Here is a 23812-nt window from a genome sequence, read left to right as displayed (position 1 = left end):
TGAATATTTTTCCCTTTTCCTGTCCTCCCTCACATTCTCCCTCACGACTTTCCCTCCCCACATGAAACACCCGCACCCCATGCCACATCATGAAAAATCCGCAACGTCATCTAGGGTGGTAGTATATGTGAATGAAGAGGCCATTATTTTATTGTAGGATGTTGGGTTGTGCTGAGTTTGTAGAGACAAAGGATTTTGCTGTACTGTTTTTTAGCTGAGTCAATCTGAAACTTAACAGCTAAACATTAAACTTAATATCTAAATTTAATAACTAAAACAATCTTAATTAGTAGATTTCTGATTAAATGTTTCCAGGGAAATCATCCCTCCTAATCCTTGGGTTATGTACCACTTGGCTTTAGCAAAGACCAAATACCTCCTATTTATCATATTACCACATATCTATCTTCACCGAAGTCCCAGTCCATTGAGTTCTTTGGTCCACAGATGATGTCCTGACTACACTGATGGGATTGTCTAGAAAGTGCTACATACTTTGTAGCAAGTACATCGACTCACCAAACATTGCAGAACCAAGGTCTTTGAACACCTGGACACCTCCCTTGGTATCCAGGACAACTCTGTATGAATAAAAGACATTTTGGATTTTTTACTCCAGGATTGTACTCCCACAAATGTTTCATCTTCTATGATGGAGACTTATTCAGGTCTATTTGGTGAACTATTGCATCTTGAAATCACTATTGCTTTTGGGTGGGGAAGGGAGTGATTTCTCATTCATAATTCCAATAGATGATAATTAATGATTAATAAATTGATGTTCTAAGCTTATTTAAGCCTATATATTCTAATGAAACATCTATTCTTGGACTGCTAGATCCTTTTTTTTAATCATCGTAACATCATCATTTAAAATAAAATCGTAATCTTAAATGCGTGAACATGATTATGATTGAAGCACCATGCTATTAATACATCTATGGAATGGTCATATATCATCTTTATTATTATCCCAATTGCTCAGCATCTTAAATTTCAAAATGAAAATCATGAAATGCTGTGAAATAAATACTAGGAGCAATGAAATCAAAGGTGTTAAGTTTCAATAGATATTCAATCTGAAATACATTCACACAAAAAGATTTTCTCCATGAAAAATATCTAATGTTTATTTCTAACTCTGTTGGTTTGGGATAGGTGGCTGGTTGCTTCTCTTGTTGGATATATATCTTCCCAAATGGCAGCCCTTTCTTGTCTCAGGGCTTGCTTCATTGTGAGGTCACCCCCAATTTCCATATATGAGAGTTCAGTAGGAGTCAGTGGCATCCAATTGGTTTCAATCAAATCGTCTGTATTGCTTGAGATTGGAGTGGGATTTCTGTAAGAGGAAATTTTTTGTCACAATCCACAGTTAAAAGATTGAAGACAAATCAAAGAAGTCACTCATGTCAAAACAAATGAAGAAACATATAGATATAACTCAGATCTTATAGTTAGCTCATTGATAATTGCACCGTGTACTTCATATTATGCACTTCTATTTATTTATTCTCATTGATTACAGTAATATTTCATCAGGAACACAGGCAGTATTAGGACACAATAATTTTATAATGTAACTGTGATAAATGTGTAGTGTTAATTAGAGGAAAGGCTGATTGCATTAACTATGTCAGTCATAGTGAATATTTCTCTTTAAGAATGATACTGACCTCTCAGGTTCCTTTATGGTACTAAAATGCTATCTTTGTCACCTTTCCTTAGCAAAGTTTGCATCCCAATATTTTTTTGTCATAAGTTATTGTCACCTATCTTTTATATATTTATGCTACTATAATTTATGGATGTTTTGTTTATATATGCATACTTTTTCCACTGACCCTGTTGGCTATTTTGTAGTTTAGATTAATATAACATAATGCAAGATGAAATTAAATTAATAAAATTTTTAACTGGTGTTAGAAATATTATATAAGCAATAACCGGTGTCAGTGAATGAAAAAAAACGGGACAAATTACAACGGGAAAATCTTGAAGAATAATATCCTAAAAAAATAATAATTTAGTCATTCTTTCAAAGATTTTCTTAGGTCAAAGGATATAAATGCTGAATTCTCCCAATTATTATTGACAACTTCATGGCATAACTCAATCAGTTCTCCGAAACAAGTTATAAGTTATTTTCATCGAGAATTCAATATATTTCAGTGGATTTACCATCTATACTAGCAGTTTTTCCTCTTATTTAAATTCTAATTGCTCTTAAAAATTCATTCCCACTTATCTGAAGCTGCCTCAACTCATCATTGCCAAAATTTGGGTCACTTTCATATTTTGCATCATTATTATATGAAATTCTCAAAATTCACCATGTTCTAAGCACTCACACAGTCTTACTGGCAGTCATTTATTTTGCTCTGTCCTCTTTTTGTCCTGATTACCCATTTTCAAAACTTGGGCTACTCATTTAAATCTTGGGATACCCATTTAAATCAAAATTATCCTGTATATTTTTAGCATATAGCATTTTCATGTCTACACTCATTACTTTTTCCTTACATTTTTGCCTATATAATGTTTTGCCACATACACATCACATGCCATCTTTGTTATCTTTCCCTGCAACCAACCTGGCACTAACTCTTCTTGGAACACAGTGTTAATTTTCTAGATTCTATCACTTATAGACTCCATCCATTTTATATATATTTTCAAAGCTTTTGATACACACATAAAAGTAATCTTTCTGACCTTATAAGTTTCATTCTCAACAAAATTTTTAAAATAATGTTCACATTTCAACTGATTTGAGTAGCATTTCTAATCGAACATGTATTCATTGGATCGTAGATTTCTGTGGCATTCAGATGAATGACTGTCCATTCTCGGGATGCCACCGCGTAGGTTGTTTTTTCGTCCAAAAAACAACCCAAACGGTGGCATACTAAGAATTGAGAGTCATGCATTCATTTCACATTTTTCTCTCAGAGCCTTGTGCTGTTTTACATTAAATCTTATTAACTTTAAATCACTCTTCACTCATAGAAAAAATAAATGTCATGTCACCTAAGGTAGCATTCTTGGGCCTTTATTATTTCTACTGTATATCAATAATTTACCTAGATCAATTGAGAACAACAACATAGTTCTGTAAGCAGATGATACAACTCTGGCAATGAGCCAAAAGGGCCCTAGCTTGTTGCAAGCTAATCTTTATAGCTCATTATTGCTATTGGAAAAATAGGTTAATGTTGACAAATTGTCTATAAATGTGCCAAAAACAAATTACATTGAATTTAAAAAAAGAAGGGAAGTGCCTCAGTTAGACCTATGCTAAAAAGACCAATCCTTAGACAGGGTTTAGGTTTGTCTATTGATGAGTCCTTAAACCGGGGGATCCACACCAATGGACTATGTTCCATTTTGGCAACAAGTAGACTTATTCTATGAAATCTTACAAACATTTTAGAGTCAAATATATGAAAAATGGCAACTGCCAGTCACTTATGAGCTCTGGAATTATTTTTTGGGGAGCATCACCTGGCTTCTGTAGAGTTTTTATCATACAAAAAAATGTATTTGGTACAAGATAGCAAAAATACCTCCATGGCAAAATAGCTAACCTCATTTAAAAAAATTGAAAATTCTAACTTTACCTTGTTTGTATATCAATGACTTATGTATGTATATTAAGGATAATATGAAACAACTAATCACCAATGCTCAAGTACATGGGCATAATACTCGACAGAGTGTTGATGTACATTTATTCTCCCACTCTTCTGTTATGCATAATAATAGTCCCTTTCATGCAGCCATCAAAATTTTCAACTATCTGCCACCAGGCATAAAATATGCTCCTATTAGGGGTATATTTAAGTAATATCTCAAGCATTTTCTGATATATAAATGCTATTATAGAGTGGAAGAGTTTCTGGAGTCTTCAGAACACTGAAACGGCTGATTGTTTGTTCTATAACTTGTCCTATATTTTACTTTGTAAAGTCCTAGGACCAATAAAATTTATTACTATTATTATTTGAGGTCAGGGCCCCTGGTTCAGTGTTGCCAGCTCTTGTAAGTAGGATGGTTTAAAAATATTCATGTTGAAAATGCATTGAAATGCAACAAGGTCACATTCAATTTGGCTAACATTGTATGTACATGAAGCAGAATATGTCTTAATTTGATGCAGTGGGCCAAGTATTAGATAGGCACATAGTAGCCTTGGCTAAGAACTTAATAGGGTAATAGAAGGAGAAGTAGGAGAAACAGGGTTATATCTTTTTTGAAATCTACCTTTATAGCCCTGTATGTACTCATCACCCTACACCAAGATGCACATGTATTGAGTGTATTTTTGCACTATGGCATGGTTGGAATGGTCATTAATGGATAACATTTCAGATAATTTGTTAGAACAGATAGGGTGGTTTGAAGAGATTGATAGGTTGCAGAGCACCATACAATACAGATTAATTTTTGCCCACAGGTCATAGAAAACATTTTGGTGAACAAAGAGAGCAAACCTAAGCAAATTCACACATAATTTGTATCAGGATTTAGCTGTTTTTTTGGCTTAAGATATACGCACCCTGTCCTTGCAAAGTTGGCCCACATTCTCACAAGCCTCTTTGAAACAACTGCCTCAGGAAAGTCATTTGCAAAGAATGGGAATATGCCATCAGGGTAAAAGACATATATTAGGTCATCATGATGGACAGCACCTGAAACACAACAAAAACACTGGTGAGGAGCTAGTGAAATCATCATGCATGCACCTGCGATGGGGCTATATTGTTTATTCATAAAATTGATTGAAATGAATATTAACTACAGGTCGGTGCACTAATTGATAAAATGAAACTTAAGCAGCCTATTTTAGAGTAATTAATATTATGCATCCTACCTGGTGGCCTTTCCATTCCAGGTTCAGTGGGCATGTGTCCAAAGCGGCCCCTGTACACAAACTGATAGTAATACACAGGCGATCTGCTCGATGTGGAGATGAGTTTGACAGAGCGATCAACACCATGTAAGAAGTGACCATCAGTGTAAAGCTGTTGAGAAAATTTAATTCCCAGTATTTCTCATAAAGACACCACTGATGTTTATAACAACAATAAAAATCATGTAATCATATATGTATAATCATTCATAGCTTCCAAGAAATTCAGATAATCGACAACATTTTCAGAGGGAGTCATTGTTAATGATCACTCTCATAATAAATAATTACTCCCCTCTTTGAACTAATATAGCAAATAGCAAGTTGTCTGTTTGCTTAACAAAGCAAATCAACATTATGAACTCAGGGGTTCATTTAGATAGGCAAAGACAGAGTTCAACCCAAAAATTTAGGCTGTTATACCCTTTCCAAGAAACAGGCTGGATTCTGCACCATGATAAAGCATTGTGACACATTAAAAGTGTTGTTGTTAAATAACTCATGAAAAGCAATGTGAGGAGTGTTCTTCATCCTCTTTGTAGTTCATACCTAACTCCATGTGTCTTTTAATTGTTCTTCAACATGAAGAAGCCTTCTGAGAAAGTGTTTTTCATCATCAGAAGTAGAAATAGGTGAACTGATCCTGTTTCAATTTGTAATGGCTGCTACTGGTGTAATACTAGAGTTTATTCAATAATAATTGTACCATATGTATGTTATAAATGGAGAAAATTATCATTATTATTAGGTATTCCACCATTTAAGGCAGGTTTTGGATGGACACAGACTGGACAACAATACATTTCTTTGCCTCACGCAAAACACAACTTGACACCCAACAATAGAATAGAATCTTCTTTAATTCTGCATATTTCCTTCCCCTCTGTTTCATCCAACATGCCTCTTGTGTCCATCCCTCTTCTTCACTTGCCCAGAATCCTTCTTTCTATCACAGTCTTCAACGTTCAATGCCAATCAAAATTCTCTGTATCCATTTATCCTGCCTCCTTTGGATTTCTTCCTACAATCCTCTCTCCTCCCCCACTAGTCCTAGTACTTTCTTGTCTGTATTCCTTTTTATCCATTACTTTTCCCACCCTTCTCTGCACTCACATTTTAAAAATCTCCAATCTATGCCTGTCATTATGTTTCAGCAGCTAAGTTTTCATTCTTTACAAAGCCATGCTCTATATCAGAGTTTTCATTATGCTAAAAGTATAACATGATAATTTATTAGGTGAATAGAAAATGCATAAACAATCTTTTTGAACTGCCCTCATACTTCGTATCAGTAATGGTTTTTGTTCAAAATTTGGTAGAATTGGATTTCAGGATGAAAATTGGAACTAGTATCAAGAATGGAGATTTTTAGAATTAATTCGTTCCTAGTTCTTATTGTTATTTATTTTAAGTGTATAAAATTGAAAAAAAATGGTTCACCAAGATAATGAAGGAAGTAATGTGCTACCAATACATAATGAAATTAATAAATATTTGTGACATTGATATTAAAATAACACAGAGCACTTGGTATGACATGAAACTTGGTACCATCTTTTCAATGATTACTATTAAAATAAAGTCTTTTGACGTGTATGTTGTAAATGCTTTGTAATCCTATCATATATAATATTCTATACAGTGGATGAATTCATGTATCTCTCTGTTGATAAATAATTTTATTCTTATGTATGCTGTTACTGCTCCTTTTTACTGTTTTATTTTTTATTTTTGACTGTTATTTGTATTCAAACTCTAATTGAATTTGTATTTTTGTCTGTCTGGAATATTTTAAAGCAATGTGATGTGTTCAATTCATGCCTCAAACATGTCTTTCAGGAGTCAATAAGTATCAATCAATCAATTCCAGTGGTAAAGCTCATAATGAGCTTAAAAACTCACATCCGTAATCGGCTGCAGAGATTCCTTGGTGATCTGTCCATTTTGGAAGTAGAATTCCTTTAACTTTTGGCTCTTCCTCAGAGATGAAGGAGATCCCCTCTCATAATAGAACAGGATGGGTGCTATTTGTTCAAAATTCTCTGAGAAATCCTCAAGAACAGTGGCATTGTTTATGATTTCTGTTATAAAAGGAAAGGTTATTACAGTATTACTTCATGCCATTGACTTGAAGACCAGAGAAGAAGAAGTGAGTCAAAAATGGGTGCAATTTCACTTGATATCTTTCAAATGAATAGTCTCATAATTAGCAGCCCAATTGATTTGGAGGAGTGTTTTCCAGGGCACTGTTAAGGACATGGCTAGAATATATGTACAGTTTAACACTAGCACCCTGGTGAAATAGATACTCACCTTTAGCTCGTCTCATCCACTCATTGTTGGTAGATCCTGTCAGCCATGGTACTTGGGCAAAGTTCCCTGTCTGGAAGAGTGAATCTGGATCCTCTGTAAGGAAAGGCTGGTCAGAGCTTCCTTCTGCTTCAATCACTGGGGCGAAGATAACCAGAGGGTCAGAATTCCATTCCTGAGGTGACATTCCATGAAATTAAGACGAAAGACCAAGTATTTTTAGTACACTAGCTCTTGAAGTCGGATGTTTTATACATCGAGTCATTCTTTTTAAGCAAATGACATAAGTTAAATGAAATTGCTGATTTTGTAAATAAACTCTTGGGAGGATATCCAAAGAAAATATTCATCAAGTTGCTTAAGTGATATTAAAATAATGATGGTAAATGATAGTGATTTTTGAGACTGGAGAATGATATTTGAGATGGTTTTTCTCATTAAAAAGAATGCCGTGCATACAGAAGGAAAGAAACTTGGAGTTGGCAAACCTAACTCTCAATGAAGTGGACTCAGGCATGCATGCTTGTTACATCCGAACCAAAAACCAAGGACTGTAAAAGAGTGCATCAATAAATTTTCTTGCCTCCTATATAAAAACCAACCCAATATTTAACTCTACAATAAGCCCCCCTCAAAAAGAATCCATCATCACCACTCTTGAATCCAAGACTTGAGAATATGAAACATTATGCTAGGTTGCAAAATATGCTAGTCGCATCTCCAATCCAATTCTTGTGTCCATATTATGAATGAAAATTAATTTATAGTTTTCCTTAAGCATACATAGGTTTTGTCAATCTGCCAGACTGGAAGGCCTTTGAACATACCCGTGCATATAAAATGGGAAAAAATGAATTAGAAATATAAGGAGGTATAAGAACTATAATAAAGCCACTTTCTCATCAGATGGATATAGGGGAAATAACATGTATGGAAACATTACCATAAGTATGAAATATAGGGGATATGGATATGGAATATGTATGGAGTATTTGGAAATAATTAGAAAAACTTCCCATGGAAGAATTGGTTAAGGAACAAAAAAGACCTACTTGATCAGTGATTCATAAATGTGATAGTTTTATTGAATAAAATGGATAATGAGATAGTACAGAATGTTTAGATGAAAAAAAACAAATATAATTCAGCACATCTTGATATGCCCAGAGTACCTATTTGGGCTTCAGCACAAAAATGTTTAATCTATGATTTCAACAAAGAGTAAAATGTGCATGGATTACTAGCTGCAGTAAAAATACAAGGTGTACAAATTTAATTCCAGTACTGAGGTAATGTAAACCCCATAGTGACTGTTCTTAAATTATGTATGGTCTTTGTACCATTTCAATGGATTAGGGAAAAGAGGGAGGAATTTATGTAATGTCTCTTCAATAAATTCCTCCATTACTCCCATTAAATGTTAAATAAATATTTATTATTACATTATTTTGGCAATTAATAAAGAAAATAAGTAACTGTTCTTGATTATAAATGAAAATATTGCTCACATAAAAACCAATAAAAACTGGCTCTTTCCCTTCAAAAATAGTTAAGCATTTATCAGTTTCTTAGAAGAGCAAATGAAGTAGCTTCAGGCGTGATGTGGTGGAAGTCGAACAGAATGAATAACTGATCATAGCACTTTTCCACTCAATAGATTATCAAGTGGAAAAGTGCTATGATCGGTTATTCATTCTTAGGAGAGTTTCAATTTTTTTTCATTCCACTTTATACATTTTGGTATCACTAAAGTAAAAAAAGGTCATTCATGGTGACCTAATTTTTAGGCAATAAACATATAATAGAAGTGATCTGTTGATAACCGTCCTGGGAAATATCAAACCTAAATCAATTTTTTCTTTTTTTTTAGAAAAAGGGGCTTGAAACATTAATGATAGGTCTGATAATTACATAAGAGGAGGTTATGGTTGGGGGATGGGGGTAACACCTCATAGATTCTTATTAAGGGGGAGTGTAAAAAAGCCAAATATGACCTCGTATAGTTTACCTCGTAATACCTCGTAATATAGACCTCGTAATACATTAATGATAGGTCTGATAATTACATAAGAGGAGGTTATGGTTGGGGGATGGGGGGTAACACCTCATAGATTCTTATTAAGGGGGAGTGTAAAAAAGCCAAATATGACCTCGTATAGTTTAAAGACAGCTCCATATTACATTTCTCCGAGAAATAGAATATTTTGATTGCTCAAGACAAGATATTCCAGCCAGGCTGTGTATAAGTAACTGTGACTGTAAATATATATATATATATATATATATATATATATATATATATATATATATATATATATATATATATATATATATATATATATATATATATATATATATAAAGGAGAGTGTTTGTTTGTATGTATGTAATTTGTTTACTTTTTTGCTGTCATAGAAACAGCATTTTTCCAACTATGCCAGCAGGATACTTTTGCAAGAACACTATTGTAATCAGAATTGCCGAGATATTATACGTGGAATACATCAAGGAAAGTCTTTTGTAGAAGAAAAATGGGCAACTTTGATCCCGAGAATAATATTTATTCATGTGACGCATTGGGCCGAGTCTACACAGTCCATCCTAACAACGCCGAATGTTATTTTTTAAGAATGCTTCTACATACCATTAGAGGACCTCGCTCATTTGCAGAATTAAGAACGGTAAACGGAGAAATATGTGAGACATTCAGAGAAGCTTGCCAGAATTTAGGGTTGCTAGAAGGAGATCAACACTGGGATGACTCATTGCGAGAGGCCAGTTTGATTTCTCTTCAAGGACAAATCCGAATTTTGTTTGCCATCATAATAACCTCCTGTAATCCATCTAACCCAAAAACATTATGGGAAAAATATAAAGAATCAATGAGTGAGGATATACTGGCTAAAGTTCGAAGTGAAAATCCTACATTGGATATTACGTTTAACTCCGAAATTTTTAATAAAACTTTCATTATTTTGGAGGAAAAGTGTATTACCATGGTTAACAAGACTTTAGTGGAACTCGGTCTTTTTGCACCTGTACAAGATCAACAGGGTGTATTTTATCCAGATTATATACGTGAAACTAGCTACAATGTCTTAGACTTAGAAGCATACATCGCGGATAAAAAGCCACTTCTTAATGAAGATCAGAAATTCGCGTACGAAACAATAATGGATCAAGTAGATAAACAAGAAGGAGGAATTTTTTTTGATGCTGCTGGTGGCACGGGAAAAACATTTTTAATTAATTTAGTTCTCGCTGAAATCAGGGTTCATGGAGAAATTGCTCTAGCCGTTGCATCTTCAGGTATTGCAGCGACATTAATGGAAGGAGGAAGAACAGCCCACTCAGCCCTTAAGTTGCCACTTAATATTTCCCGACAAGAAAATCCCACATGTCATATAAATTAAACAAGCGGCCAGGCACAAGTTCTTATAGAATGTAAATTGATAGTATGGGATGAGTGTACGATGGCTCATAAAAAATCTCTTGAGGCCCTCAACGCAACACTTCAAGATCTTAGAGAAAACTGCAGTTTAATGGGAGGAGCTCTGGTACTCCTGTGTGGAGACTTCCGTCAAACTCTGCCTGTCATTCCAAAATCGACTCCAGCCGATGAAATTTATGCCTGTTTAAAACACTCTGTTCTATGGAATCATGTCCAAGAAATTAGCCTTAAACAAAACATGCGAATCCTCTTAAGAGATGGGAATGCTCAAAATTTTGCAAATAAACTTTTGGAGATTGGAGAAGATAGATTAGTTATTGAAGCATCTGGTATGATAAAATTGTCATCAGATTTATGTGTATCGGTGAAAACTGTCCGCGATATGATACAAGCAGTCTATCCTAACATTAATCAAAATTATAAAAATTTAGAATGGTTGCGAGAAAGAGCCATTCTTGCTCCTAAGAACGATGATGTTAATGAAATTAACAAGGAGATACTAGCCATGCTGCCAGGAGACGTGATTGAATATAAATCGGTTGATACCGTAGTGGATGCTGACGAAGCCGTCAATTATCCAACGGAATTCCTAAATTCACTTGATCCAGCTGGATTGCCACAACATCGCCTTATACTTAAAGTAGGATCTCCAATCATTTTATTGCGAAATTTAGATCCACCAAAACTCTGCAATGGGACACGATTGTGTGTGACAAAATTAATGAAAAATATAATCCAGGCAGTCATTTTAACTGGAAAAGGAAAAGGTGAAATAATTTTTATTCTACGGATACCTCTAATCCCAACTGATCTTTCCTTCAACTTTAAAAGATTACAGTTTCCAGTCCGGGTAGCTTTTTCAATTACCATTAATAAATCACATGGACAGTCTTTAAAGTTTTGTGGTGTTGATCTAAGATCGCCATGTTTTAGCCACGGGCAACTTTATGTTGCTTGCTCCAGAGTAGGTTCGCCTAAAAATTTATATATTCTTTCTCCTGGATATGAAACAAAAAATGTAGTTTATAAACAGGTGTTAAATAAAAAAGATTCTTAAATTTTAATGAAGTAGTGTATTATTGTACTTTATAATTTGTTGTTTTTATTTATGTAGTATAATTATATTACTGTTTCTCCCTAACCCGTGCAAAGCCGGGTATTCAGCTAGTATATATATATATATATATATATATATATATATATATATATATATATATATATATATATATATATATATATATATATATATATTCATATATATATATATATATATATTCATATATATATATATATTCATTTGAATAATTAATATTAAGGGATTAAGTCTGCCATAGTAATAAAGATCCACTTCCATGTGATCTTATAATAAATATTCATCGCAAAGCATATTTGTCATTCCTTATTTCACCACCATTACTCACCCTCAGGTTGAAGTATGACTTGGCAATTGCCTCAGCATCTTTGCCTCGCAGAAAATCCACAATTTGTTTTGATGTAGCACTCTCAGAATTAGAATAGCCCATAAATTTAGCGAGCCTCCTTGTGAGAGGCATTGGGTCCCTTGTCATTGCCCATCCAGAGAGAGCAGATCCACTTGAGGATATTGCACGGTGGAAGAGACCTGATGAATTAAAGAAATGTCACTTACACAAGGTCGGATGCAAAAGAGGCACATCTCCTCCACTAGAATAGGTAGAATCACTATTCTATTGATGGCCAATGATTCTTAGTGATAACTGTAGAATTCTTGGACAAATATATGCCCCACAGGGAAAATAATCCTAATTTTATCTTTTTGAATAGAAAATCCAATTGATCTAGATGAGGATAAGGTTAATTAGAGAGAATATAGTATACCTACATAATTGACAATCATTAGTCTATGATATTTTAGATGCATTGTTGTCCATTCTTGACTTACTTGCCATCTTGTAATATCATTGTACTTTTTAATGACATCCTCATGGATATTTCCATGGCATGGATTGATAAGGATAATTATTATGCAAAAAAAATGACAAAAAGTGCTCATTTATTGATATGAAATTTTCTCTGATCATTCAAGCTATAAATGTCATAAAATGGAATGAGTTTGGCTGTTTATAATATTTTTTTTACAACTTTTTCAAGTAAATGATTGTGTAAGCCCAAAAAAATTAAAACAAATGGAAGGAAACCTAAATAATACAAATAATGCCCATAAGTTTTTCTTGAAGCAATAGATTATTTTTTAAACAAAAAAGCACAATGGAAGGTTAAAACAATAAAGTAAAAACTTTCTCCTTGTTTACAACTTCAAGTTCTTTGAACATATAGGTTACAAGCCTTTAAAACATGGTATGGCAGTAGAATGATGAAGAATAACTTGACAGAGAAAGTGAGGAACAAGGAAGTATAAAGAAAAGGTGGAGAAGAAAGGACAATGCAGATAACTGTATGGCAATGAAGAACTGGATGGGTTGAACCTACCATGATGCAAAATGGATTAGTTATAAAAATAATGGAAGGGTATATTGAAGGGAGGATCCCATGAAGAAGACCAAAAGACATGCACAAAGGACAAGCTAAGGAGGACATAAGACAGAGATGCTATCAGGGGGTGAGGGAATCAACATTGAATATAGTAGAATAGTAGGAGGGCTGCAGTAAACTGATCTTGGGATTGAAATACTGATGATGATTTGTTTTCCAAATTTAAAATCACTATTTATTTGTAAAAATCTCTCTTAGTGTATTGCACACACACACAACTATACAAACATGTTTAGGCTATGAGTGTGTGCATGTACTCTGAAGAGAAATACAAGTTGCAAAAATGTATTTAATTAAAATCCTGTCTTTTGAAAATTATACTTTAACTATAAGAGTAAAAAGGTGGCAGATTATACCAATAATTGTGAAAGCTGATCATATTTAGCATAAAAATTTATTTGGGAAATATGAAATTTTTTTGAAATATTGACTTTTTGCCCAATACCAAAAAAGTAACACTTTCTCTTTGAGATCTGGCCTTTCCTTCCTATATCGTTGGGTGAAAACCATGATAAATAAATGAATCATATCCATCAATAAATCACCTATAAAGAGTCCCAATTAATTTTTACACATAAAAATAATATAAGAGGAGTTGTGAGACTCATGAATCAACTAAAAGCAAAAGTAAATTCACCAGTTCTCTAAAAAATATTTCAATCCAACATAAACAAACTAATTTGTATATTTCTTATGATTTACACATTATAAGAATCGAATATTATCCTTATGCTCAATCTAAAGGATTTTTAACTTAAGTTAAAGTTTTTAAAAATGTGCCCTTGGCATTTTTAACCATCATCAAGGATGTTGAGGCACTGAAATCATTATTAGGATGACAAAAGCAATGGGTAGACAATTGAAGACATGTCATTCTACCTGAAGAGGTAACCAAAGAGTTTAATATATACCTGGGAGATGTGGGCAACTAGAGATAGATATTAACAAAAAGCTCATAAAAAGGATAAAATGCATTGTAGGCATTGTCTGGCAAAAGGCAGAAAGGTCTCCATAGATTAATACCACATCCAGCAAAAGTGGGATGAATTTAAAAAGTATCCACAAAGAAATAAACTAAGAACCAGAAAACTGCCATTAAATTCCCTGGTGATAAATATCATTCTGAGATACTTTGCTGGGGGAAAGTACAAGATTAGAGCCTTTGCATTCTGCTTTCCTCAATGGTGATTAGCTATGTCAACAAACAGACCTGCAGATCTTGGTGATGCCATGTGGTACTGAACACTTGCAGCACCAGCACTATATCCATAGATGGTTACCAGATCTGGATTTCCCCCAAAGCTTGCTATGTTGTCCCTGACCCATTTCATTGCCAAGAGCTGATCCTTGAGTCCATTGTTCCCAGGTACCTCCGAATCTCCTGTGCTCAGGAAGCCTTGAAATATTACACAACAGGAGTTATAACAGTTTGACATCCACTACATGGTTTCTATCTGATCAATTATACCTCTTCAAGTAAGTCAAGTTTTTAGTGTTGCTTTGTAATACAAAAAGTAATGCACAAGAGTGCCTAAATATTAAACAGATTACTTGTTTTACCAAGTTATCAATATTAAATTTCAGTGATTTCTAGGCACTTCCCTTATTGTTATGCTACACTGGTTTTCTCTTTAGACTATCAAACCAAATTATATTAATGATTCATCTGCTGAAGCATATTGGTGTTTCCACATGCTAATAAAATCTTCAGAAAAATTATCAATCCAAAATTTACCTAATTAATTAAGAGAGAAATAAATAGAAAGCAAGTAATTGCACTCAACTCCTTTTAAAATTTAAAACAAGTAGGACTACTATAAATGTTAACACTCCTTTTTACAGACCTAGTCTCTTCACTGTCATCTGTCTATACCAAAAATAAAATCTGCATAGGAGGATGTTAAAGATAATCTTGATATGGCAAAACAAGAAAAAGCAGGACTGATTCTAACTTTCTCAGTAATTTAAGTGCCTTTTTAATGAACCCAAATTTTCTCTTATTTTTCCAAGATATTTTCTGCATATGTATGGGAAAACACTTGAGTAAATGAAATAATTATACTATGCATAGGCATTCAAGTGAGAATAGCTATGATTTTCTGAGAAAATTACATTACTCAATACAGCTCCAATGAACCAGACTGAACCAGTCATAAAAGCTACCTCTGGGCCTCCCTGGCACCTATAAAAATGAAGGGTGACAAAAATCAGGAGGAAGTAGATAATTTTGTCAATAAGTAATACAAAATTTGATCTTTTATATGAAATTAAATGCCTAAGATCTGGTGTTTTTGTCATGTCCCTATTAAATATGACTGATTAGTTATCTCATCAAATAGCAATATTAATCATTGCTATTATATGGCAATCAAGCATCTGTGATGATTTGTGACATTTAAGGGAAAGCCACTGCATGACGGCACAGTATTTCTATCCAGTGAGGGAATTGAGTCTGCAGCATTTCAATCAGTTGCATTGATTGCAACAATAACAGTTTAGCTATTCCTACCAAGCTGAAGGGTTTTTGAAGACATGAAATACCTCAATTTCAATATGCAATTGACAGTGAGAAGTACCTATAATTCTGAAATGTTTCCAAAATAACCACATCAGGCAACCCTGAAGGAAGGGATCTAATCTTTTGGCTGGCTTTGCAATTTATCCAAAGTAGTAATAAATAAGGAGAGGAATATTTTATTCATGTTTTATAATCTGTAAGTCCCCTGCAGCAACCCCATCAATGGTCATCTACATTCATTCTTAATCTATGATTTAAAAATGCTGCTGTAAATTACCTATATTTTATAATGAATATCTCATTTTTAACATAATGTAATTCAATTATCACTTGACAAAAATGTGTCAGAAAAAAATTTAACTGTTGACAAAAATTATATCACTGAATCAAAGTCTTTCAATTGCCAGCATTTCAAAAATCAGTGCTATTGATTAATGCACCTGAGTGCTAAGAAAGAAGTCCAATTCTCCAATATCATTTCACATCAACATTGTAAAAATGTATGTAGCCATTTCTTATCACAAAGCAAATCATCAATCCAAGAAACTTAAAAGGAGCATTTTAATGCATGAAGCCTCTTTTATTTATAATTCAAAGAATCTTAATGCTATAAATGAGTCATTTAAGTAAAAGAAGTCATTTGGTGTCGCAAAATTTTCTCCTAGATAGCAATAGTGACATGTACGTGTAAAGAGAGGTTGAAGTTCCATTACTCTGTTCAGCCTATTCCCAGTTTAATGAGATTAATTCGCTCACCTAGTGCACCCAGTCTGAAGTTGATTGTCACTAAAACAATGTCCTCATCCATCAAATACTGTGGACCTTCCAAGCTGCTTTGGCCAGACAATCCAAACCATCCTCCATGGTGAATGAAAAGGATGACAGGATTGCGGAGGTCGCTAGATCTCTTTGGTAACTGTAATGGAATATGTTAATCCAGTAAGTAGATTTTATTTTTTGCTGAGTACATAATATTCTCAAATGAAAAGTTAGTTTCAAATTTCCCTGAAAATTATGTTTCCTGCAATGATTTTGGATGCTCCTAATATCATTGCAAAAAACCACCAGGTTGAAGCTGATTAACCAGATTAACCTGGCACCCATTACTTAAAGCTAAAAGCCAATTAACAAACTACGGTAGTAAATTCTTACTGAGCCCTCATAACATATAACAGGCTCTGGTGAAAAGTTGACTTTCCGGAAATTTCCACAAGGTCTGGTTGTAATTGACATACTATATGTAGAATTATCTGTGAAAATTAAATATGGGTGTACCTTTGTGGAGTAAACATTCAGGAATAAACAGTCTTCTGACTTAGGGCCACTCAGGAAGTCACTGGCTTGTGGACATGATGCTCCATCTTCAGTGGCATTTTTAATGCCATCCCAGCTCTCTGTGACTGGTACTGGAGGCTAAGGAGGAAAAAGTTAAAAGAAGAAGAACCATTATTTTGTCAAAAAGAATGATACTTAAATGCAAAAGTGTTCTGACAAATAAAAATTATTTTCACATTAGTGTATCAGGCATCAAGGGGGCTAAGTACTTTGAAAAAAGAGAAACTGTGGACCAACTGATGAAAAAAAGCCATCAAAGGAGTTTCAAATTCATGAAAAGGAAAAATTGTCAACACAAATATCCATTTGAAAATAAGGTGGGAATTGGAATGAACTCAATTAATATTATTTATGTTAATGTTTTCCTCAACATTCCAAAGCATGAGATACAGAAATGGGAGACTGAGATAAAAATGAGCTCCAAAAGAACTGCATGCCATTGGGGATAATTTGTGGAACATTTTTATATATATTACATCCTTTCTAACATAAAATTTGAAAGTAATTTTATTACATCATTTGAAGGAAAATTATTTTTTAGTAAAATCCAGCAAAGACATTTTTATGCAAATGATATAATATTCCTCAAATAAATGCACTGCTACCATAAGAATACTTCATTCATATTAATAGAATATTTCACATTCGCATGCTCACTCAATTTATTTTCATGTTCAATGTACAATTACACTGAGGCTCTCCATTCTATAATGGAAAAATTGCCATTTTACAATAAGATACTCATATATTTCACTAGATAACGTTGCTACAGACTCTGTTCTATGAAACAATGCCACCTCACTTTAAGAGATAAAGAAGTTCTGTTGTTATAATAATTAGGGCAATAAATTGTGCCAGGGACATGAATAAGAATTTTGCATCATATCTAAGAAATAAGGATGCAAAGTGGTCAGTATAATCCGCTCACAAAATACCTCACTTTTCTTGGTTGGATCAAAAACCCCCAGATTTGACTTGACCAAATTGAGTGATGTAGCACCTTTGGGTGCTGTGCAGTGAGCCTGGGCTTTGTTTTCATATATGTAAACACAATATTCAACCCAAAGGTTGGTTTACTGGTAGATTTCACCAAATACTAAGCCCAACTGCATGTGAAATTCACACATCAGGGTGGGAGGATGGCTCCTTTCCCTGTCTATGATTTTTATATCATCCTAATATTGATAATCCGCTTAATTGCTGTTTCATACCTTTCTTATAAAAGTATTGGTTGCAGAAGATTCTAAATGACCTTAGCAGTTGGTGCACACAGAGAAGTCTATCTCTATTACTACAAAAAGTTTTACAGTCCATGGTATAGGTTGATTTTTGAGACATTTCAGAAAAATAGTGTCTTTTATGCCAAAAAATATGGTCCAACTCATCTCTCTAAGCAAATTTAAAAATGAAATATGCATTAATATATTACACAATTATATCATATATTATTTCTCTAATAGGGCTTAGTATAACAACCAAAGAACAGAAGCCCCATCCAATTAATGGTTTTAGTCGTCAGGTTTGTTTAATGCCTTTTTAATCTGCTTCATATTTACTCCATTGCATTCTTTGAAGCACATGAACAAATATTGATGTATTAAATGTTGAATACCTTTAGTAAAGTGTCAATCAAATTGTACTGAGTAGCTAATCTTTAATTGTATAGAACAAATCTGTATATTTTATGTAAGATTTTTAAGGAAAGTGAAAGAAAAATGGAATGATGCACTTGGAAATACAGGAGTTTGTACCTAGTGCAGAGGCTGTATTGTTAAACCTTGTTCATGTTGCCTCATTTATTTGCTGGAAATGAAGAAGGTGCCAATTATGCTTGGGAAAAATATGCTCTTTTATTTAAATCCATTGGTTTAAGCCTACAGAGAACATAATATTGAATATATTCTGAATAGAGGCAGATTTGGCATCTCTCTGGCCTTTTTTATCCTATTATTTCTTCCATATATTTTCCTTAGCTTGATATTTCATGCTATCTGGCTCTGCTGTTTCTCCAGCAAGGGCCAGCTCTATTTTCACTGCTTTTTGCCGGCAACAAGCCTATCTCTCTCCATGCACATCTGACTGAATGCAGCCAGTCGTTTCTCAAACATACTGAAGAAGTTTCAGAAGTCCAAAAAAGTGCATACATTTATGCAAGTGTGTTTCGTGCCATTTTTTCTGCATGCTCTTGCTATATGTTGGAACAATTACCAATTTTCAAAAGATTACTTAGTTGTTGGTAGCCAGTATCTAGGGGTATGACACTTGTGATGGGTAATGGCATTGGATTTGGTAGGTAGATGGTGATATTCATTTGGCTGGAAATGGTGGTGGTATATTTGCCAATGAAGAAAGAGGAGCAGAAGTTACATTTTTACACTATATGACACTATTGAACAACTAAGAGGCTTATGAATGACTCAGTGGTGTTGGAAAGGAGTATATGGGGCAAATAAGAGGGCAGCACTTACAATTGGGTGTTTACACTGAGAGGAGCAGTGCTGAAATGGAATGGGTGGTTTTGTTGATGGATTTATGGATATGAAGATATCACCTTAATGTGGGGGTCATTTGAAAGATACTAAAAGGCATTTAACCAGCAGATGCGATGAAGACACTAGGTTGCTTGGATTGGGGTATGATTCTTTTATTAATTGGACAATTTTGCATGGGCTGAGAAAGGAAATGAAGGTTGCATTAAAATTTTCTTTACAGATTCTTTTAGGTCTCAGTGTGTAATGGCAGGTGGGAGGGAAATATTTTTTGTTGCATAGTGTTTTTGGGAATCAACATTATTTTAGGACACCATATATTGTAGTGGTACATTTTGCAGGAAGGGGGTATTGCTGCAAACATGGTGGCTATGGATGGAGAGGGAAAAGGAGGCGGAGGATTTGGTGTATGACAGAGGCAGGCTCTGTATGTAATCATTGATGACTGGTGGGATTTATGTGAATTGAAGTGTTGATTTTGAAATTTTAGAAGTGAACATCTAAATCTAAAACGACGATACTGGAGTCAACTAGAAATAAAGGAGAATGAGAAGTCCAGAGAAAAAACAAAGGATGAGAGCATAATGTACCCATAGAGTCAAAGGAAGAAAATGCCATCTATGCAGTGGGTCCAGAAGATTAATTACAGGGTTTGGTGCTGTAGAGATTTTCTCTCAAGGTAACCCATATACGGTTTGGTGTAAGATGAAGACATATGATTACCCATTGCAGTTCATTTACAATTAGTCTGTAAGTAACTCCTATGGTTGAATGTGAAGTAATTTTTGGTCAGGATAAATTTTACTACTGTCTAATAATTCCTTTATGAATATGGATGAGTGAAGGTACATCATGTTGGTCGTTACCATATTTGTGAGAGGGGGGATTTTTATTGATTTTCGTAAGTTGAGTAAGTGGAAAGAGTCTTAAATGAAGGTGGGGATCGATGTGACGGTAGGTTGAAGATGATGGTCAGAAAAATTAGGGCATTCATTTTAGAGATAAATTGGTGCTGTAGAAAATAGGGCACCAGGGATTAAGTAACCTCGTAGATTTAAATCAATAAATTAACTGCACAGTCTTGGGATTGGGAGGGGAAAGAATGGCAATATTGGTAAGCAAGAGGCCCTGATTATAAATCTTTGTAAATTTAAAAAGGAGAAGAAGTCAGTTTGGAATTTTGGGTTCTGGTCATACTGATGGGGAGTTGAGGTTGGAAGGAAAGATTGGTTGTTGAGGTGTTACAGTGCTTCAAAAATGTAAACTTTTTTGTTGAAGATGACAACATAGGAGCCTTTGCCTGCCATCGTAATTAAAACGCTATTTTTGGATTTAACTTGTAATTTTTGGATCGCATTTAATTCAGATTGAGAGAGGTTATTGGGTGGATTAAAGGATTTTACAAATGTTGTGTTTTATTATGTATAATACAATGATAACGAATATTTCAAGAGAGTAAGTAGTTGTATGGTTTATATAAGGAAAGTGGGTGAAATTTAATGAGTACGTCATTGATGAGGGAGGGTTGAAGGGCTGTGGAGGGCCCGTGATTTGTTAACAATAACCAGATAGGATTACGCAAGGTATACCGCCATACGTCTGCGAATAAGACTTCGAAGTGCTGAGAAGGGGATATCATTGAGTGATGGCACAATCGGACTATCCCTGGTATTGTTTGTATTAGACAAGGTAATTACAGAACATTAACTTGGGTCCCGAATTGCGGCCGTTACGTTACCCGTTTCTTGCACTCCATCTGCACTGGTCGATCTTATTATAGGTAGGGGTTACATACAGTCGGGGGAAGGGATAATGATTCATTGATGGGGTGTCTAATATTCTACTTGATATAATTGCCAACTAATTTGACAACGAATGAAACTTCCTCAAGATAAAGAAAATACATGAGGACCGATGGTAAAACAAATCATCAAATAATTTACACTAGATTGAGTGAAAATGCGCACATGCAAAATATAAATAACGACATCTTTCTTCAACATGTACTTGCTCACTGCTCTCAATAGGCGACCAAGTTAATATTCTCTAAAAATCAAAATGCCCTACTAGAAAATTCTGAAGCCTAGCGGGAATGTTTCTTTTCTAAACTTGTTGAAAACACTATCTTACCGTAAACTTTCAAATAAACGGGAATGGTGGAGTTGCAACGTTTAGCAAAAATAGCCGTAAAAGTTTTCAATGCCATGGCCAATTAAAAATTCATCTCTGGACTTCAATAAAAACGCGCAACAATTATCTCATATCCGAGTGGAATCTAATGATGCTTTATTACTTAAAATTGGCAAACTACAAAACGCTATGAACTCATTTGAACTTCACGTCCCTTTCCCAACGGAAAACACGTAATGAATTATGCAAAGTCAACGGTTAATGTCCTACAGTTCATTTGTCCCCTTCACTAAAGTACCTAGTCCCTTCCTTATCTTCACCTAATAAGCTTATTCCTCGCTATTTTTATTAAATCAGTTGTTTCCCCATCAGCTTCTTTTTCAAGTTATTCCACTTTCACTGGTCTTTTCCTCATCTTCCCCACATTGGCAGACATATTTCCTCTGACTTCCCATATTTTAATCTTACTCCCGATGAGTTTTGTAGAAAAATAAAAAACAATGTACTTAATAATTATTTTGTTCTTCTCATTTACCTTCTTCAAATTTAGCGATATGATTTTCACTTCAAGGCTGTGATCAAAGTTTATATCTGGTACTTGATAAGCTTGAGCGGTTTTTAAAAAGTCCTTAAACTTTTTCTGTATCAGGTAATTATCAATCTGATATCTCTTTCTCCATTAAATGACAATGCCCACGTATAACCTCTCTTGTTGTGACTCAAGCTGCGTTGGCGACCACAAATGACTTTTCTCAATAAACTCTACCAGACTTCGTCCTCTCTTATTTCTTGAGCCTAATCTTCCAATACATGTCGTATATCTCTCACCATCGAGTTGTCTCATACTACTGTATGCGATCGAGCTGATGTCTGTAGAGAGATATAATGACTGACGATGCATGGCTGTTGACCCAACACCCCCTCCGTCACACGCCATTGCAGAGGCTTGAAGATTATTATGCAGATGTAGATAACAACCTTTTCTCTCTCTCTCTCTCAACTCTCTTCTTTCTCTTAATAAGCTCCTCTCACAAGTTAACACAAGTCTCTTCATCTGCGTGTATATCACAGCATACGGCACATTTGCGTCATATCAGTCAGACGTTTTCTGTCTTATTCTGACATAGCTAAAATCATTCTCCCATCAATACATTTGACCTTCTTTACTTTGTACTTTCGCTCTCCAATTACCATTCCTACCACAAGTTACATAGTATGTAGTTCTCTTCTCCGTAGTAGAGAATCTTATAATTCCCTCTCTGAATCCCACAAATTCCTGCCCATCTCGCGTCCATTCTAATTTTTCCCATTTATACTCTAATGCCTTTTAATTTAATGTATTTAACAAAAGAAGAGACATCCTACGTGACAATAATTATATTTTCCATTTCTTTTTCGCCCTAGTTACATTCATATCTAACTCCCGGCACTTCCCCCCCCCCCCGATATTATCCCCCCGAAGGATGACACGAGTGGGTTCACTAAGTCTGGATTACGTTAAAAGTGGGCTTTATCAAAGGACACAATGTTCCTCTTGGATCGTTCGTAGACCATTAAGCAAAATAGTTTCCTCTAGCATTATTTAACCTTTGCCGTTACGAATAAACGACTCCTACCACTTCAGAGGGGCACATAGGCCTTCAGGAGGCTATTGGTATGGTTGATACCAAGTAAATGGGAAGGTTGTTTCTCTATTCCGGGAGGAAATCGGCCCTCATGTTCGCCAGCCGTTTTTAAACGAACATCACCCTCTCTCTTCCTTCTCACTTCTACGAGGGAGTGGTCATTACTCTATTTCCAACCTCAAATCCAGGAGCATTAAATCCATTCCTTGGCACTCGGGTGCTTTTTAGTATGATAAGTAGGACTTGAAATCAATGTCGTGGACCCACCTTGAACCTCAGCTCACCCACCGGCGGCTTGCCGTATCTCATCCCTCGGAACGCGTAAATGGTCCTGCCGGACCTCGACGTCATGGTGGTGCCCCGCACGGTACCCAAGGGTGTCTCCACCATCAGGTCCACCCGTACCTCGCTGTGAGCCGAGGCAAATTGCAGCAGCAGGAGGCCGGCGAAGAGCGCCGCGAAGACCGGTGACCGCCTCATCTTTCCAGATTAGATCAACGACGCCGAATGAAGTA

At 34.9% G+C, this 23812-nt stretch overlaps 1 protein-coding gene across 1 annotated transcript; it reads right to left on the bottom strand.

Moving 5' to 3' along the window:
- Positions 1-855: 855 nt before the first annotated feature.
- On the bottom strand, positions 856-23791 carry LOC139696348 (juvenile hormone esterase-like). Its single transcript, XM_071595068.1, has 10 exons — positions 23565-23791; positions 16994-17131; positions 16475-16634; positions 14411-14596; positions 12090-12289; positions 7223-7394; positions 6812-6990; positions 4871-5021; positions 4556-4688; positions 856-1339 (listed from the first exon to the last, which is right to left on the bottom strand). The coding sequence occupies exons 1-10, from the start codon at positions 23775-23777 to the stop codon at positions 1123-1125; spliced, it is 1749 nt and encodes a 582-aa protein (XP_071451169.1). The 5' UTR covers positions 23778-23791; the 3' UTR covers positions 856-1122.
- Positions 23792-23812: the final 21 nt, after the last annotated feature.

The sequence above is a fragment of the Hetaerina americana genome, unplaced genomic scaffold (assembly GCF_022747635.1).
Source record: "Hetaerina americana unplaced genomic scaffold, ioHetAmer1.1.p SCAF_7, whole genome shotgun sequence".
Lineage (NCBI taxonomy): Eukaryota > Metazoa > Arthropoda > Insecta > Odonata > Calopterygidae > Hetaerina > Hetaerina americana.
Note: the sequence above shows the minus strand (reverse complement) of the source record. Positions and strands in the feature narration are given on the sequence as shown.